The sequence below is a fragment of the Nicotiana tabacum genome, chromosome 23, assembly GCF_000715075.1.
Source record: "Nicotiana tabacum cultivar K326 chromosome 23, ASM71507v2, whole genome shotgun sequence".
Classification (NCBI taxonomy): domain Eukaryota; kingdom Viridiplantae; phylum Streptophyta; class Magnoliopsida; order Solanales; family Solanaceae; genus Nicotiana; species Nicotiana tabacum.
This window is the reverse complement of record NC_134102.1, coordinates 91615235-91634902: the sequence shown is the minus strand read 5'-3', so window position 1 is coordinate 91634902 and position 19668 is coordinate 91615235. Positions and strand designations below refer to the sequence as shown.

At 37.9% G+C, this 19668-nt stretch overlaps 1 protein-coding gene across 1 annotated transcript; it reads right to left on the bottom strand.

The window, feature by feature from the left end:
• Positions 1 to 1036: 1036 nt before the first annotated feature.
• On the bottom strand, positions 1037 to 4232 carry LOC107825695 (ammonium transporter 2 member 5-like). The gene is made up of 3 exons (XM_016652587.2): positions 3526 to 4232; positions 2560 to 2845; positions 1037 to 1805 (listed from the first exon to the last, which is right to left on the bottom strand). The coding sequence occupies exons 1-3, from the start codon at positions 4159 to 4161 to the stop codon at positions 1243 to 1245; spliced, it is 1485 nt and encodes a 494-aa protein (XP_016508073.1). The 5' UTR covers positions 4162 to 4232; the 3' UTR covers positions 1037 to 1242.
• Positions 4233 to 19668: the final 15436 nt, after the last annotated feature.

The window sequence follows — 19668 nt, the reverse complement described above, 5'->3', positions numbered from 1 at the left end:
TTTATTCAATCTTGCGCTTAATTATTTAATTGATTGATCACCAATATATTAAATAATATTTACGAATCTAGAATTGAATTCGAAAGTGAGAATTCTAGATTGCACATAGGATTGAGTAGAGCAAGTTCTTGAACCTGGGCATCGGAGAACATATTCGCAGTAAGGATAGACATATACCTAATTGTCTTGCTTGGTTGATGTAGAGAAATTATATATGCATTCTTGTTAGTTCTAATTTCATAGACATATAGGCGTTAGGTTAGCTTGAATAGGCGAGTAAGAACTCGACAGATTCTTATGAGCAATATTAACCCTATCAACCAATGAACTAGATGAATTAGTTAGTCAATTCAATTGAAGAATACAATATGAATATTAGATAGCCCATAACCCCGGATCGTGTTTTCATTACATTGATAACATAAAAATCTAATCTTCCTCTCTTCAAAGTTCATTATTTGTTTTTATTTATTTTAATTAGTTTAGAATCAAATACTTATAGTTTTAATTATTGTTTAGATTGTTAGGATAGCCTAATTTAGTTAATAATTAATCACAAGTTCTCGTGGATTTGACATCCGACTTTTGATCACTTTATTACTTGACGACCGCGTATACTTGCCTGTGCGTTTGGCCGCAACACTGGTGAAATAATTTAGTGTTATTTTTGCATGTCTTTGGAAGTATTTGGGATGGTATTCGTTCGACCTCCTTTTTTTTCGCCAGAAAGATTAAAGTTGATCAATTACTAAGAAAAAGTATAATAACTGAGGAATACATCTAAGGCGCTGTAGCTCCTATGTTAAGATGCAAAGACGATTATCCAGCGTCATATCGCAACACGTAGAACTCCCTTCGGAAAACAATAAACTTTTGCCACTTCGAGAGAGAAGCTTTGGACCTAAGCAATATACTGACTTGTGAGATTCAAGGAAGCGAAAACATATTCAAGATTTTATCTTTCTATTATACCTCCTCCAATTTTTTATTTTATTTTTGGTGAGATTTACATATGTTTGATCATCCCTAATGATGGTAACAAGAAATTCAAACCTTGTACTATTTCTTATTAGTGTCACTTCCAGCAAGGAAATACATTCAATCAATGACCAAAAGTACTCTTAATAACATCATCATTACTTATATTCTTTTGACAAAAGGAAACTAGACTAGAATTAAAAAAACAACATAAAAGAAATGCATCAGCATATCACCAATATTATGAAAATTACTTTAGATGAATTAGACCATTTCAACCTGACTTTTAGAGGTATTATAATTAGACCGAGAAGCTCCAGCAGTCATGTCATCATTATAAGCTGAAAAACCTGCAGATTTCTCAAGCCTATCACCTTGTCCCCAAATAGCATAAGCTTCCTCCCCATGTGCAGCTTCATCTCCGATTTCCATGTCTTCCTCTGACATTCTCAAAGGCACAATGAGTTGCACCAAAAGACATATCAAACTTGTCATTACAACATTCACTACTACAATAAACAGAATCCCGAGAAGCTGAAGCCCCATTTGCCTGAAGCCGTTGTGGATTTTTCCATCGCGAAGCCCATAGAAGAATCCATAGTATTTGTTGTAGTAGCCATAGAAAAGGTAGCATAGTCTCGGGTTAGCAAAAAGGCCAGTTAGGATTCCTCCTAAGCTACCGGCTACGGCGTGGGTGTGGAAGACAGCCATTGTGTCGTCCACTTTTTGAAGAAGCTCAGATTTCTTGTGGACAACCATCATTGTAAACCATGGAATTGAGCCTGAGCATAGTCCTATAATTATGGCTGCCCACCCTTGTACGACACCTATACACCAATATAAGGGTTTAAAATAGGGATCTTTACAAAATTAGACCCACGGATTTATAAACGTCTGACTTGCTATTTTTAGTTTATGCGATTGGGTGGACAACTATTTAGGTTAATTTTTTTTAAATATTTAATTCAGGTTATACATATTGTCACTAAAAGTATAATTTAACTTATTATAGCATGTTATTTTATCTAGACCATTTTGTTATAAACAGTAACTCTTGTTATGGGTAAATATGATAATGTAAATATTTTATACACTGTCAACAACGTACGTAACTAAGCTCGTGATTATAAAATTATTGACATTACAAGAATGCTCCGAATTTAGCGGATATATATTTAGGCATAAACGTATCAATAATTATTATATTAGTTTCTAAGAACTGGTACTTTTTAAGTTTGTTTATTATTTAAACAAGACATGTTATTTCCCCTTAATATATCTTCTTTTGACATAACATAGGAGTAACTTGTTATAACGAACTTATTAATTATATATTTGAAATAATAAACCTAGAGAGTGATAGCAGCTTCCTAGGGGATGTAAACTTTTGAAAATCATGTTTTGTCACAACATTGGTTAATCTTCGTGAACATTGTATAACACTGTTTATGAAAATCAAATTACTTTGTATGTTTATATACATCTATTTTTAACATGTTTAAAGTATATTAGGAAAGATGATTAAATATCATCTCAGTTGCAACATAAATTAAATTAGCAAAGATAAAATTGGTATGGTACCAGCAGCAGGAGTGATAGCAACTAAGCCAGTGATCATGCCCTGGACAGCACCAATAACAGAAGGTTTTCCAAAGAAGATGAGATCAAGAATGAGCCAAGTTAACAAGCTGGTTGCAGCTGCAACATGTGTGTTTAACACTGCCAAGGATGCATCAATGCTGGCTGCATATGGATCTCCTCCATTGAACCCTGTCCACCCCATCCACAGTAGTCCTGCCCCAGCCAACATTAGGAGGATATTGTTTGGTGGAAATCTTTCTCTGTCCTTTGTTGACCTTGGACCCACCTGCAATCATTATCATGGACAATCCTTTATTTGCAAAGAGTTAGAGAGCTTGTTACTAAGGTCTAAGGGTAAAATAGATTTTTGGCGCACCAAAAAAGTAACCTTAAAACTTATGATCTTACATATATCACAATATTTCTACGTCTATGGGTACAAGAACCTAAGTTATTTTTTAATTCCCCTTCCCTTTGATTCCCTCTTTATCCCCTTTGTTGGAGTTATTGTTCATTTGGTGACTCGAACTCACGTCCCCGAGGTTGTAGGTGTAGGGTGCTGACCATCTAAAAAATTATCAAATATATAAAATTGTCATTCTTTTTATACAATCCGATAAAAAAAAGTGAGATATAAAATGAAACCTTGAGAGTATTATTTTGTTTATAATTTTTTACTTAATTTTGTTATTAATAATTAGTCCTATCAGTTGGGGAAATGTATATAATTGATATTTTTTTGTAAAATTATTCGGTATCCAAAATTATGTAGCTTCACTAATTTAGATTTCCGTATCCAATAAAGTTAAAACGCTCACTATCAAAAAAAATTTCATTCGTAGGTTCAAATCCACAATCTCTAGTAAGGAGCGAAGGAATCTCATTCCATCCCACCTCACCCTTTTGGTGGTATATATAATTGATAACATTATTATGGTTCGTAGGAAATCTAATGTTGTATCTTACCCAATAAGCAGCGGTAAAACCAGCGACCCCAGAAGACAAATGGATGACATATCCCCCAGAATAATCAATGATACCCTTAAGAGATAACCAACCATTAGTAGACCAAATAGTGTATGCTCCAATTGTATAAGAAAACGTTAGCCATAACGGAACAAATAGCATCCACGCATAAAAATTCATTCTTCCCAGCAAAGCTCCCGCAATTAAAATCAAAGTAATTGCCGCAAAAACAAACTGGAAAAAAACCATAGTTGCATTTGGGAATAGCCCAAGAAATGCTTGCTCAAAAAGGTACTCTTGTTCCAATGCAACATCCACTTTTCCCCATATTGGTATAAGTTTCTCACCAAATGACAATCTGTATCCCCAACAAACCCAACAAACAAGAACACAAGCAAAGGCGTACAAAGCCATAAAAGCTGAATTCACTGCCCATTTCTTTTTTACTGCTCCACCGTATAATATTATAAGCCCTGGTACACTTTGCATACCCACTAGGGTGGCTGCAATTAGCTGCCATGCATTGTCACCTTTGCTCATCCATGGCGGATTCGCGTCGTTTGGGTTCAAGTTTGAAGGGAGCATAGAAAAGTTAAAAGCTGGAGGAAAAGGAGGAGGAGGAGCTAATAAACTCATCTTGTACAATTTCTTCTTTTCCTTTGTTTTTTAGGAGTAGTACGTACTTCAGGAGATCAATGAAATTAAACGTTGATATTCATTTATGGATTATATAGAGACTATAGGATGGTGGACATTCGAGGAGAAGACGAAAATAATTAGAGTTGATTCTCACGACAAGCTGTAATCTCTACAATGGTAGCTTTCTTGTCAATTTTTTTTGTAGTTGATCGATGTCATTACTCGCTATATGTAGTCATTGGTCACTACGCTAAAGTCTGTAATATATTTAATACGGGTATTACAATGTTTTATCGGCAGTGTAACGACATTCGCAAGGAACTGTTTCAGCAGATATTAGAAGAGGAGCTGCCGCAACTCTTGATGCCTTCGTTGTTTATTATTACTAATCCTAGTATAATGATCCGCGCGGTGTGCATATTGTATTGAAACCAAAAATAAAAATCACACAAAAATATGACCTTGCTCGTTTGAGAATATTAACTATTAAGTATAGTAGTAATATTCACCGACTGTGTATGGTCCAAAATACACTATAGGTTGTGATGGCGCCCAACATCGCTGTTAGGCAAGCCAACGGTGAATTACCAACTTAATTATTCATTTTATTATTTTTGAAATCGTAAATTTTATTATATAAAGTAAAGGTGTCTCAATGGTAAGCAAAATCATAAATAAATTCTAGAACACCCCAAAATCCGGTGTCACAAGTGCACGAGCATCTACTAGAAGGTACAATGACAATCCCACATCTGTCTAGAATACAAGATAGATATGATAATATAAATAATTATGATGGAGACTCCGTATGATGCAGATCGTAACATGGAATGCAACTCACCGTAAAGTCACCGCAATAGCTGCGCCCTTGTGCCCAAAAGACCACCAGAAATATATATACCTGCACAATAAGTGCAGAAATGTAGCATGAGTATGTAAATCAACGCGTACCCAGTAAGTATCTAGCCTAACCATGGAGAAGTAGTGACGAGGGGTCGACATCGACACTTACTAGTGGTCCAATAAATAAAATACAGTAGAAAGTAAACAAGTATGAGGTATGATAAATAAACAGTGCAAACAAGTATAGGTACGTGGTACGATCCTCCTATGAACAGTAAACACAAGTTCTCAAATATCGATTACCTCCTCAACCAGAGTATATATAAAATGGTCCCCACCAGATAGGTCGTCAGAACTCAAATCAGAAAAACTCATGGATACAGTGACTTCTTGTCAAATATTATGTACGATTCTATCGCGGCGAACGGCCCGATCCCATAAAAGTATTTCATGAAGTTACCGAGGCGAACGACCCGATCCCATAGGAGTGTTTTATAGAAATGTCGAGGCAAACGACCAAATCCCATATGAATATGATACATGATATTGCTGAGGCGAACGAGCCGATCCCATAAGAGTGTTATAATAATATCTTGCCGAGGCAAACAGTATGATCCCATAAGAGTGTGGTACATAATCCTGCTAAGGCGAACGGCCCGATCCCATAAGAGTATGGTACATAATCTTGCCGAGGCGAACAACCCGATCCCATAAGAGTATGGTACATAATCTTGCCGAGGCGAACGACCCGATTCCATTAGAATAAGAAGCTTAACGGGTCCTTGACCCCACTCACAAATATATGTGTGAGTTATGAAGTTTAAGAAAAACTTTGCGATGAATACGCACAACGCGGGAGAAATTCGTAAGGGAAGCACAATTTCTATGGCTAATCAAGTAGCTCATCCAATTTCAAAAATAGCGAGTCCATCACTTTACGCAAGTCTAATCTCAGGTCGTAATGCGAAATAAAGTAATTAAACAGGCAAGGAAAACTTAAATAGTACAGTTAAAGCATGGCGTAAATCTAAGTCTACCCAGACATAACCAGAAATTCTAGCATACACATGGATACTCGTCACCTCATACATGCGTAGCTCCCACAACCTATAGCACATAACACCTATGGGGTAAATTACCCCCACAAGGTTAGACAAGAGACTTACCTCCAATTCGATAACCGGCTCCAACGCCTTTCTAACACCTCAAACCGATTCCAAAAAATCCAAACTAATCAAACAACGTGCAAACCAATCAAAATATACTCCAACACTCATAATTTAACAATTAGAAACAAACTCCCAACTCCTCAAGAATAGTCAACAAAGTCAACCCCCGGGCCCACGCATCTCGATTTCGAAAATTATCGAAAATAATTATTGCCAATAACTTATATAGTATATATTCCTTAGATCATCCAATTTCGTCCATGAATTGACCCTCAAATCAAGAATTTACCATCTTATAACTTTGGGGCTCAAAACCCTAATATTTACAATCCCAATGCGGATAAAAATGATAACCAACGAAAATAATCATGAAAAAATATCAAAATAAAGGTCAAATATTTACCCTATTGTTGAGATGATAACAACGCTGTGAAAATCACCTCAAACGGAGCTCTAGAACTCAAGATATACTCAAAATACTAAAATACTTGGTCTGTCCATTTAAAACACTGTCCAGGTAATTTTTGTTCTTCGCCTTCGCGGGACACCTTCGCGTTCACGAAGAATTTTTTTTCGTGTTGACCGGTCAACCCAGAAATCCTTCTTCATGTTCGCGGAACCTCTCTCGCGTTCGCGAAGAACAAAGGTTCGCACCAGAAGCCAACAATCTTTCCCGACACGGAAATGGGCATAAATCTCTTATACGACATCGGAATTCGATGATTCTTGTTGCTATGACTCCGTAATTACGATATTGATATAATGGTTTAATCAAATCACAAATCAAATGTCATTTTTTCAATATAGTATCCTTTATACCCAAGTAAACGACGCTGAAACATCAAATAAGAGTGTGATACAACCCAAACACACCCGAGGATCCCGGGACCCTCTCGAATCACATAAACCAGTCACAAAACATAATACGAACCTACTCAAGACCTCAAATCACACCAAACAACATCAAAATCATGAATCGCACAAGAATTCAAGCCTAATGAAATAATGAACTTTTAAACTTCTAAAACTCATGCCGAACCATACCAAATCAACCCGGAATGATCTCAAATTTAGCATGCAAGTCCCAAATGACATAAAGGACCTATACCAAATCCCAGAACCATAATCCGGATCCTATATTAACAAAGTCAACTCTCGGTCAAATCTATCAACCTTCTAAACCTTCAATCTTCTAACTTTTGCTAAAAAGTATCAAATCAACCTACAGACTTCCAAATCCAAATCCGGACATATTCCTAAGTCCAAAATCATTATTCGAACCTATTGAAACCATCAAAACTTCGATCCGAGTTTGTTTACTCAAAATTCAAACATTGGTCAACTCTTCCAACTTAAAGCTTCCGAATTGAGAATTATTCTTTCAAACCAACTTTAATCTTCCCGAAAATCTAATCCGACTACACGTGCAAGTCATAATACATGAAGTGAAACTACTCAAAATTTTAAACCTCCTAACAACATGCTAGAGCTCAAAATTACTGTTCAGGTCATTACAGAATGTCGTTATCTTTGCCACCGACCACCTTCTTTGGTGGTATAAATACCACCATATTCACACTATTTCTTCCGCTTCTCACCCTTTACCCATATCTACAAACCAAATCCCTCTCAAATTTCACAAAATTAAGAAGAAAGCATTAAAAAAAATATTTTTTTCTAATTCGTGAAGTTTTACACCTCAACACCACTCAGTACCTATACCATTCAACATGTCTTAAAAAGATTTGTCGATTGGCGTTACTTTAATGGCTGGCTTTCGGTGGACGAATTCCGACAACTATGCCGCGATTCAAGAGACCTCTTCTTCTTCAATTTTGCCCGCTCATTATAACAACATATTTATTGGAAAAAATTCTGTAAAGGGCAGTAATATGATGCTACTAGTGTATTTTTAGTTTTTTGGTTCTGTTGGATTGATATACTTGTGTATCTTGAATTATATTTGTAGGAGCATTTTTGTCCTCATGTTACCCAAAGAGACCCAAAAAGACTTAGGAGCCCGATCAACTTATTCAAAGCTAGAAGATCCATCTATCGGCCTACTTCCTTCTTTTAAAGAGGTACTTCATACTAAAACATAGTTTATTGCTGCCACAATCATATTTCATTAGAAATAGAGTGATTATTGTGTACGAGTAAAATCAGGGCATAGTTGTTTCCGATTCCCCAATGAGAGAACGAAGGGGAAGCATAGATCGATGTGATTATATCGAGGCCAGGAACCCCTCATACCGAGAACCAGGAAAAATGAACGGTGTATCTGAGATCGGACACAATAAAGCGACGTACCCCGGACCAGTGGCGAAGCCACATAGTCACAAGGGTGGTCAGTTGACCACCTTTCGTCAAAATATTGCACAGTGTATATAGGTAAAATATTATATTTTAGAGGTATATAATACATATTGAACACCCTTTGTCAGAATTTTTTTTTACTTCTTTTAAATTTGAATACCCTTGGAAACATTCCTAACTTCGCCACTGCCTCGGACCAAGTATAGCTTCTAGACCCGGGAGACGTGGTGAAATGGTTATGCATGACAGATAAGGGGCTGTAATATTCGCCCTCAACCAAATATTATGGCATGAATCCCGTTCAGTATCAATTATAGATCAACAATTACCGGAAAAAAAGATTTTTACCTTTTTTAGAGTTGTACTAGAACTAAAATTCTCCTACTATATAAAGGAGAATTTTTTCTTTAGTTTGACACGTTATAATACATAATTCAAAGCAATAAAAGTTTACTTTTGTCTCTTAACTATTGTTCAAGACATTACCCACTTGTTCTTTTCTTCACTCGCGACCAAGCTTGTACCGAGGGTCCAATCGAGGACGAGTTCCACTATTCAATCTAAGATCAGGCTTGGTCATTACATTACGATTAGTTTGATCGTTTATTTTGTATTTAATTCACCTATCAGGTAATCTTAATTATTCGTATTGATTAAACCACGTACCCTTTAAATCACATATAAATTTAATTATTACTCATTTTTGGGGTAAATAGTTTGGCGCCTTATGTGGAGGCTAAGGATAATAGTAGTGATTTGGTACAAATCTCCATAACACACCCTATTTTATGCTTATTCTTTGAAATCTTAATTCCAGGCCAGTCTAAGAATGTCAAACCCTTAGTCTGCTCATTTGAACGTTGACGCTAAGTCAGGCCATCACGACGAAAATAATAATGAGGTGCCTAGTAATGATGTGCCTCCTACCGATCCCAATGGTGTTCCAGTCGCCGACCCGGTCGATGCTAACTCGCAAGTGGCCATCAACATCAATTTGCCAACTGATCCCGAAAATAGTATCCGTAGGGGAACCCGACCAACGACTCGAGAAGCGCTCGAGGGTGAAGGTGATGGGGTGAGCCTACGATTAATTTTTGAAATATTGTAGGCTTAACAAGCGGCAATAGAACAACTACAGAACCAAAGCCATGCCCCTAACAATCCCGGGAAAATTGTGTCGACTTGATAGGTCATTTACAGTTTTAACCTTAAATTCTGTGTTTCAAAACCTCCATTAGCCCCGTTTAGCTTTTCTCAATTTACGTGCACAGTCTGTGTCTTTTTAAGGAAGGTTTTTATGCAAAAATTTGATAAAACTGTGAAATTGTGCCTTAAAAACTCATTTGAGTTGACTTCGGTCAACGTTTTGAGAAAACGGATCTGGATCAGTGATTTGACGGTCCCGGCGGGTCCGTATCATGATTGGGACTTAGGCCTATACTCGAAATCGAATTCGAAAGTCCCTAACTCGAATTATCACAATTTATTGAAAACTAGAAGCTTAAAAGATTAAAGAATTAATAAGTTTGACTGTAGTTTGACTTTATTGCTACCTGATTCGGATTTTGGTTCTGGAACTTGGGTTCATTACTATATTTATGACTTGTCTGCAAAATTTGGTACAAAACGGAGTTGATTTGACGTAATTCGGACGCCCGGTTGAAATATTAAAAGTTCTTAAGTTTCATTGAAATTTTCATTCGTTTTGGTGTCTGATTCGTAGTTTTAGGTATTATTTTGGTGGTTTGATCACACGAGCGAGTTCATATGGCAATTTTGGACTTGTGGGTATGTTTTTTTTGGAGCCTCGAGGTCTCGGGTGAGTTTCGGATAGGCTTCAGAGTGTTTTTGGACTTAGAATCATAACTAGTGCAAGTTTCTTCTGGTGCTGGACTGTAGACTTCGCAAATGCGAGGTCTGGCTCGCAAATGCAAGCCTCGCTTTTGCGAAGGACACTTCGCATTTGCAGGCATGGGCTGGGACTTAGGTTCTCGCATTTGCGAGATTTCTGTCTCATTTGCGATAGTATCATGTTCGCAAATTGCGAACAAATTGTTCGCATTTGCGATGGAAACAGAGGTGTGAAACCTTCGCATTTGCGAAGACTTTTTCGCATTTGCGGGGTTCGCAATTGCGACATCTGTGCCTGGTCAAAAACTGAGAAAGACTGGATTTTAGCTCATTCTTTCAAATTCTCAACTCTAAACACCTTAGAGGCAATTTTCCCAATAGCTATTCTTCCTAAATTCATTGGTAAGTGACTTTAACGTACTTTCTTTCAATTACCCATTACATTTCATAAGATTTCAATCTTAAATCTAGGATTTCCATGGTAGAAATTAGGGATTTGGATAGAATTAGGGATTTTTTTGTAAAATTTGGATTTAGACCTCGAATTGAGGGCGGATTTCAAATTGAATTGTATAACCGAGCTTGGGAGTGAATGGGTTATCGGGTTTTGATCTGAACCTCGGGTTTTGACCAAGCAAACCCGGGGTTGACTTTTGTTGACTTTTTTAATAATGATCTAAATTGAACCTCTTTCATTCGTGAGTAGTTTCTAAATTTTAATTTGAAACGTTTGGTTAATAATTTTTTAGATTTGGTTGGTTTGGAGGCTTGTTCGAAAGGCAAGGCGGTGATTGAATTTTGAGTGGATTGTAGAGCGAGGTAAGTATTGGGTTTAAGCTTGATTTGAGGGAATTAGGAACCCTTGATCTATGTGCTATGTGAAATTCATGTGTAGCGGCGTATATGCGAGGTAACGAGTGTATAAACGCCGCCAAAATACTTGTTTCCCTGCTTTTCGTATTTCATTAATTGTTTCATTCCATATTTTAACTGTTACATGCTTTAAATGCTTCTGTGCCTTTACTTGCTACTTGCCAATTATTATTCTAGTGTTAAAGATGTTAGATTCTCTCATGCCTCCATGATTGACTATTACTTGCCTTAATTGACTTAATTGCACCCTTTAATTATCATTTGCCTGACTTGTCTTACTGTTTAATATTAGTTATAGTGAATTCCCAATTTGGCACGAGACTTCCTTTTTGGTTTTGCTTCATATTCGCTAATCATAGAGATTCTTGTGATTCGAGTTGTTAAATTGATTATACTCATTGATTTATTTATATTGATATGGAGGGATCGGGTTGCGCACCGCAACAGGTGGAATAAGGGTGTGTTGATATGGTGAAATATGGGTGAATTTATATTGATATGGTGAGATTGGGTTGCGCGCCGCAACATGTGAAATAAGGGTGGATTGATTTGGTGAAATAAGGGTGATTACGATATTGATTATGATTATTTAGTGGGATCGGGTTGCGCGCCACAACATATATTTACTTATTGGTATATATATATGGTGGAATAAGGGGAGGATAGTGTTGTATGGTGGGATCGGGTTGCGCGCTGCAACAATTAATATGTTTCTATTCCTTATTGTGTTGTGTTGGCTTCGATACTTTCCTATAGGAATCTAAGGATTGGTACAACAACAACAACAACCCAGTATAGTCCCACTAGTGGGGTTTGGGGAGGGTAGTGTGTACGCAGACCTTACCTCTACCCTGGGGTAGAGAGGCTGTTTCCGATAGACCCTCGGCTCCCTCCCTCCAAGAACTCTCCACCTTGCTCTTGGGGTGACTCGAACTCACAATAAAGATTGGTATTTCTGGCATTTACTAGTTTTTCTTCGAAGATTAAGTTATTTTCATGAGTTGACTGCCTTATTTTGTTTCCATATTTTCCGTTTCTGTCATTATTTTATACTGCGTACATGTTATATTGTAAGTGACCCACCTTAGCCTCGTCACTACTTCGCCGAGGTTAGGCTTGATACTTACCGAGTACACGGAGTCGGTTGTACTCATACTACACTCTGAACTTCTTGTGCAGATTTTGGAGTTGGTCTCAGCGACGGTCAGTAGATTGCTTGGGTTGACTATCAGTGTGGAAACTTGAGGTACAACTGATCGGCATTTGCAACCCTGAAGTCCCCTCCTCCTTTATCTCAGATGTGTATTTTTCTTTCAGACATCTTTACTTTTGTTTAGACCTTTATCTGTACTATTCCCGTAGCTCGTGCACTTGTGACACTAGATTCGGGGCTGTATTAGATATTTCAGTTGTTATATTTTTCCGCACTTTACTTTAGAATTTATTTCAGTTATTTTGATATATTTATTATTATTATTATTTAATTTGAACTGTTAAAAATGGATAAACTATTATAATGTTGGCTTGTCTAGGAAGTGTAATGTTAGGCGCCATCACAGTCCCGAGGGTGAGATTTCCGGGTCGTGACAAAAATACTCGAAGAGACGAACAAGTTGCCGTGAGACCGGGTAAAGTTGAGCCCGGAGAAACTTTAGATGTATTGAATATACTCGAAGCATTAACAAAACGAGTGGAGTTAGGCGAGAAAAAGATTGAGGCAAATGACAAGAAGGTGGAAACATACAACTCCATAGTCGATCAGATCCTGGGAGTACCTACGATATTAAAGGGACCGAATTCCAAAAAAATTATCCAGAAGCCCTTCCCCCCGAGCGCAGCACCGAAGCCGATCCCGAAGAATTTTTGAATTCCCAACATTCCCAAGTATAATGGGACCACATATCCAGATGAGCATGTAACCTCCTATACATGCGCAGTCAAAGGGAACGACTTGAAAGATGACAAAATTGAGTTAGTGTTGCTGAAAACGTTTGGGGAAACTTTGTCCAAGGGGGCAATGATATGGTGCCACAACTTGCCTCCAAATTTCATAGACTCGTTTGCTAGGCTTGCAGATGCTTTCGTAAAGGCCCACACCGGAGCCTTCATGGTCGAGACCAGAAAGTCAGATCTTTTCAAGATAAAAAAAAGGGATAACGAGATGCTCAGTGAGTTCGTGTCAAGATTCCTGATGTAACTGATGGATTTACCAACAATTATGGATGATTGGGCCGTTCAAGCATTCACTCAGGGGCTCAACTACCGAAGCTCTAGGGCCTCTTAACAGTTAAAACAAAATTTGGTAAAGTACCAGACCGTAACCTGGGCCGACGTCCACAACAGGTACCAATCGAAGATTAGGGTCGAAGACGACCAACTTGGGGTCCTTCTGGATCTGTTTACCCCATCAGAACCGATGATAGATCTAGGAGGGCCATTGATCAGGAGATAAGGCCGGTCCGAGATCTATATCAGCCATACATCGTGGATCAGAGGGGAAACATATTCGGGAGTTATCCAACTAGGAACGAGAAGAGAAGTGATCGAGGGCCGAGCTGCCGGGTCTTGATGAGTAAGAGCAAGTTTGGCAGGTCGATCAGGAGTAGGGAATGTGATGACCCAAAATATTATCTTTAAATTTAATGATTAATTATGTGATCTAAGCACTATTTACCATTACTCGACTTGAGTGTGCAGTCCGTAAAAAAAATTTAGAAAAGTTTTCAGGTGAAAAATGGAATGTGAATTAGAGCTTTAAAACTCAACTGAGTTGACTTTGGTCAACATTTTGAGCAAACAGACTCGGATCAGTATTTTGACAATTTTGGTAGGTCTGTATCATGATTTGGGACTTAGGTGTATGCCCGGAATCAAATTCCGAGGTCCCTAGCTAGAGATATGGAATTTTGATAAAAAGTTAAAAGTTTAAATTCAAATAGTGATCGGATGTCAAATTATATGCAAACGACCCCGGAATAGAATTTTGATGATTCCAACAGCTTCGTATGGTGATTTTGGACTTAGGAGCGTGATCGGAATTTTATTTGAAAGTCCGTAGTAGAATTAGGCTTAAAATGCCGAAAGTTGAATTTTTGGAAAGTTTGACCGAGGGGTTGACTTTTTGATATCGGGGTCGAAATCCGATTCTGAAATTTTTTATAAATCCATTATGTCATTTATGACATGTGTGCAAAATTTGAGGTCAATCGGAATTGATTTGATATGTTTCGGCGCAAAATATAGAAGTTGGAAGATTTGAAAACTCATAATTCGATTCGATACGCGATTCGTAATTTCGGCATTGTTTGGCATGGTTTGAAGCCCCAACTAAGTTCATATTGTATTTTAGAACATGTTGGTATATTTGGTTAAGGTACCGAGGGCCTCGGGTGGATTTCGGAAGGTTAACGGAATGAATTTCGGACAAAAAAGAGCTGCTGGAATTTTTCTGCTGCAGAAGCCGTTTTTGGACAGCAACCGGTGCAATCGCAGAGCTGACTTTGGAAGCTTATATCTTGAAATCTATAAGGAATCTGAACATTTTCAAAACATGAAAGTTGTAGCTCTTTGATTCTAGTTTCCAGAATGATAAACCATTTATCATTCAGACATTTATACAAAATGTTATGATCGATTGACTGAAGCTGCTACTGCAGATTTTTGCTACAGCAGTGTGCATCGCCAGAAATTTCTGCTGCACAGGGCTGACTTTGGGAGCTTATATCTCGCAATCTATAAGGAGTTGGGCGATGAGCAAAACATGAAAGTTGTAGTACTTTGTATCTAGTTTGCAGAACTTTAAACCGTTTGGAAGTTGGAGTTGAGTACAAGAAGTTATGATTGATACACTACAGGCTGTCGAGGAAGAGTTTGATGTTTTCAACATAAGCATGTAATGATCCAAAAGTCCATTTTTAGTTCTAGAGATCGAAATTCGATTTCGAGACTTTCAACATTTTGATAATGAATTATAGGAGTGATCTGAAAAGTTTGGTCTAATTTCATCAAGTCGCGATTGAGTTTTAAGCGCGAAATATGAGTTAATTATTTAACGAGCAAAATTAGTATCACATTGAGAAAATGAGCTCCGAATTGGGTTTCGATTAAATGAATGGGTTCGTAGTTTTATTTGTGACTCATAGGAACAAGAATCGTCGAATTTCGAGTTCGTATGATGGAGTTAGAGCCTTTTTAGTAAAATAAAACTGTTGGTGTAAATAGTCCTGGTGTGCACCTTTAGCGACCAGATATGACACTTTTAGCGACGAGATTGGACTTTTAGCGACCGGAATAGTGTTTTTGGGGCAGAAACTTAAGGACCAAAAATGGTCATTTCCTTCATTTCGTTTTGGAGTTTTGGAGCACGGTTCTTGGGCGATTTTGAGGATTTCTTCAAGACTTCAACTTGGGTAAGTGTCCTATATCCAAATGTGATTATATTTCATAAATCCATGGTCATATTCATCATTTATTTCGGATTTAAATGGAAGAAATCAAGATTTTTGCAAAATCTTCCAAAAACGAAAATTTAAGATTTGGAGGTCGAGTTGTTATCGGATTTTGGTAAAATTAGTATGGGTGGATTCATAATTGAACTGGTTGTCGGATTGTGTAAGTTTCGCCGGATTCCGGGATGTGGGCCCCACGGACAAATTTTGAGCTAATTTCAGATTTTAATGAAAATGTAATATTTTCTTATGAAAGTGATTACTATAATTTTTGTTGACTGTATCGAATTAATTATGACTAGATACGAGTCGATCGGAGTCGGAAATTCGAGGAAAAAGCATAATACTTGGTTAAATTGAAGCAAGTCGAGGTAAGTGACTTGTCTAACCTTGTGTGGGGAAAATTTCCCCTAGGATTGGTATTGATGTGATTATTGAAATGTGTTGAAAGTCGTGTGCACGAGGTGACGAGTGTGTACACGAGCTAAATTGCGAAAGATTATATTTTTAAATTGTGTAGATCACTGTTGCGCATTTATTAAATTATTTTATCTTGTTATATTCTTCATCATTGATCTGAGATATATACTTTAAATTTGTTTGATCTTTTCTTACTAATTGTTTTACCTGTTTAGTTGAAACTTGGTTTCTTTTATTCTGTACATTATTTGAAGGTTGATTTTCTTTAAATTAAATATTATTAATATAAAGTATTTGATATTTTAAAACTTGATATTGAAGCAACGTAGTAAAGATTTTGAAATATTATTTTCCTAAATTATTTACTCCTGAATATTTTTATACTCATTATGAGGGAGCCGTGAGCTCTTTATTGTGGCAAACTATTATTGATGATTTATTTTGGCATGAGCCGTGCAAACTATTATTGATGATTTATTTTGGCATGAGCCGTGAGCTCTTTATTGTGGAAAAATATTGTTGTTGCATTATTTTGGCAAGTTAAATTATTTGAGCACTTGAGGTGCAAATTGTGATATATTGTGATATTGATACGCATGCGGTGGTATAAGGTCTGGGTGTTGAAACGCATGCTGTGAGATAAGGGTGGCTTGATACGCGTGGCTAGTAGGGAAACTACTATAAGTCATGCGGTGTGATAAGGGTGGCTAAAACACGGGATGCTATTTCGGAAAAAATATTTTCTTTAAATAAATTGTGAAGGCTCCCGCGGTGATATAAGGAAATGAGATATTGTGAATTTATTTATGATTTGGGACTACGAGGCGGTACCTCGGGAGTGCCCTTGTTGATATTGATTTATGGCCGTAGTTGCCTTTGATTATTATTGTGATTTTCATAAAGTTGAAGGAAATTCTGTTTTGATTTCCACGAGATATTATTTGCAATTATTTGGTGTCACCTGACCTCGTCACTACTCTACCGAGGTTAGGCTTGGCACTTACTGGGTACCGCTGTGGTGTACTCATACTATGCTTCTGCACATCTTTTTGTGCAGATCCAGGTACATTTTACCAGCCTAGACGTCATTGAGTTACCTGCGCACGGAGACTTCGAGGTATATCTGCCAGCGTCCGCAGACTCCGGAGTCCCCTTCTATCATTTTATGTTGCTTCCTTATATTTTATCTAGACCTTGACATATAGAGACATTGAGAATAAATTCTTAAAAGCTTGTGACTTATTTCTACCGGGTTTTGGGAGTTGAAATTGTTTGAATTGTAGTTTATTTATTTCAGATATTTATTATTATTCTGCATTGATAGGCTTACCTAGTCTTAGAGACTAGGTGTCATCACGACATCCTACGGGGGGAATTTGGGGTCGTGACAGGGAAACACCAAGATTATCATAGTACAATTTCACCGTGGATGCTGTAAGCATCATGTCGTCCATAGGGCGCATCAAAGAGACCAAGTGGCCCTGACCATTGCAGTCTGACCCTACCTAGAGAGATCCTAATTTGATGTGTAAGTATCACGGCACTTACGGTCATTAGACCGAAGATTGCCAGAAGTTAAGAGAAGAAGTTGATCGATTATTCAATAATGGGCATCTCCGAGAATTCCTAAGCGAGCGAGCCAAAAACCATTTCAGAAATAGGGACGCCAACAAACAGGTCGAACAAGAGGAGCCTTAACATGTGATCAACATGATCATTGGGGGAGTAGATATATCCCAAGGGCCAATGATGAAATGCACTAAAGTGTCTATTACGAGGGAAAAATGCACCCGGGATTACGTTCCGGAGGGAGCTATCTCGTTCAGCAATGAAGATGCCGAGGGCATCGTACAACCTCACAATGACGCACTAGTAATATCTGTACTTATCAATAAATCTCAAGTTAAACGTGTGTTGATTGATCCAGGTAGCTTGGCTAACATCATCAGATCGAGGGTTGTAGAGCAACTGGGGTTACAAGATCAAATTGTACCGGCGGTCCAAGTATTGAATGGATTCAACATGGCGTGTGAGACCACGAAAGAAGAGATTACTTTGGTGGTAAACACTGCTGGGACAACCCGAGAAATGAAGTTCTACGTGATTGAAGCAGATATGAGGTACAATGCTTAGTTCGTACGGCCATAGATCCACAACATGAGGGCGGTACCTTCGACTTTACACCAAGCGCTAAAAATTCCCACGTCGAGGGGAGTCAAAATGGTTTACGGAGAATAGCCGACCGCAAGTGAAATGTTTTCTATCGATGAAGTGATTCTGGTGCCCGCGGTCTCAGTATCAAGAAATGCATAACCGACTAAAAGAGAAGAAACTAAATAGCAATCAATGATACTGGCCTCAGTCGAACCGGAGAAACAAAAAGAATAAGGAGCGAATGATGAGGACGATTACAATGTCTTGAGATCATTCATAGCGCCCGATGACATTAACGCCACCAAATCAATGGCGGATGAGTTGGAGCAAGTTATATAATCGAGCATCTACCAGATCGAAAGGTATACCCGGGCACAGGGTTAACACTAGTGCTTAGGAAAAAACTTATTGACTTTCTTAAAGCTAACGACATTTGTTTTCCATGGTCCCATCTAGACATGATAGGGATCCCACCGGAGGTAACCACTTACAAATTGAGTTTGGATCCGAAGTTCCATCTGATCAAGCAAAAGTAAAGGCCACAGTCCAAGATCAAACATGCGTTCATCAAGGATAAGGTATCAAAACTTCTAAAAATAGGTTATATCCGGGAAGTTAAATAACCAGATTGGTTAGCTAATGTAGTGGTAGTACCTAAAAAAGGAAATAAACTAAGGGTGTGTGTAGATTATAAGGACCTAAACAAGGTATGTCCAAATGATTCTTTCCCTTTGCCTAACATCGATCAAATTATTGACGCAATGACCGGACACGAGATACTCAGTTTTCTCGACGACCGCTCCGGGTACAACCAAAGTCGGATGGACCAGGACGATCAAGAAAAGACTTCTTTCATAACAAAGTTTGACACCTATTGCTATAACGTAATGCTGTTTGGATTAGAGAATGTTGATGCCACATACCAATGCCTAGTAAAACGGATGTTCGACGAGCAAATAGGAAAATCAATGGAAGTTTATATTGACGATATGTTGGTCAAGTCCCTACGATCAAAAGACCATTTGAATCATTTGCAGGAAACCTTCAACATATTAAGGATGTATAACATGAAGCTAAACCTAGAGAAGTGTGAATTTGGGGTCAGCTCAGGCAAATTTCTCGGGTTCATGGTATCTAATCGAGGGATAGAGTTCAACCCCGACAAAATAAAGGCCATAGAGGACATCACCGTAGTCGACAACTTGGGGTCGTCTGTCAACTCCGATGAATTCAACTCGTGGGCAGTGGCGCAGCTGATGAACTCGGTGGTAGAAGAAGGTCACGCCAAAGTAAACTTGACAAATTTGACTTGGGAGTGGAGAAAAAAAATACATAGACTACCTAAAGACATGAAAATTGACATCAAATCCCAAGGAATCAAAAGTTCTGCGCACCAAAGCTGTCAGCTTTAGTTTAGTCGAAGGGAAATT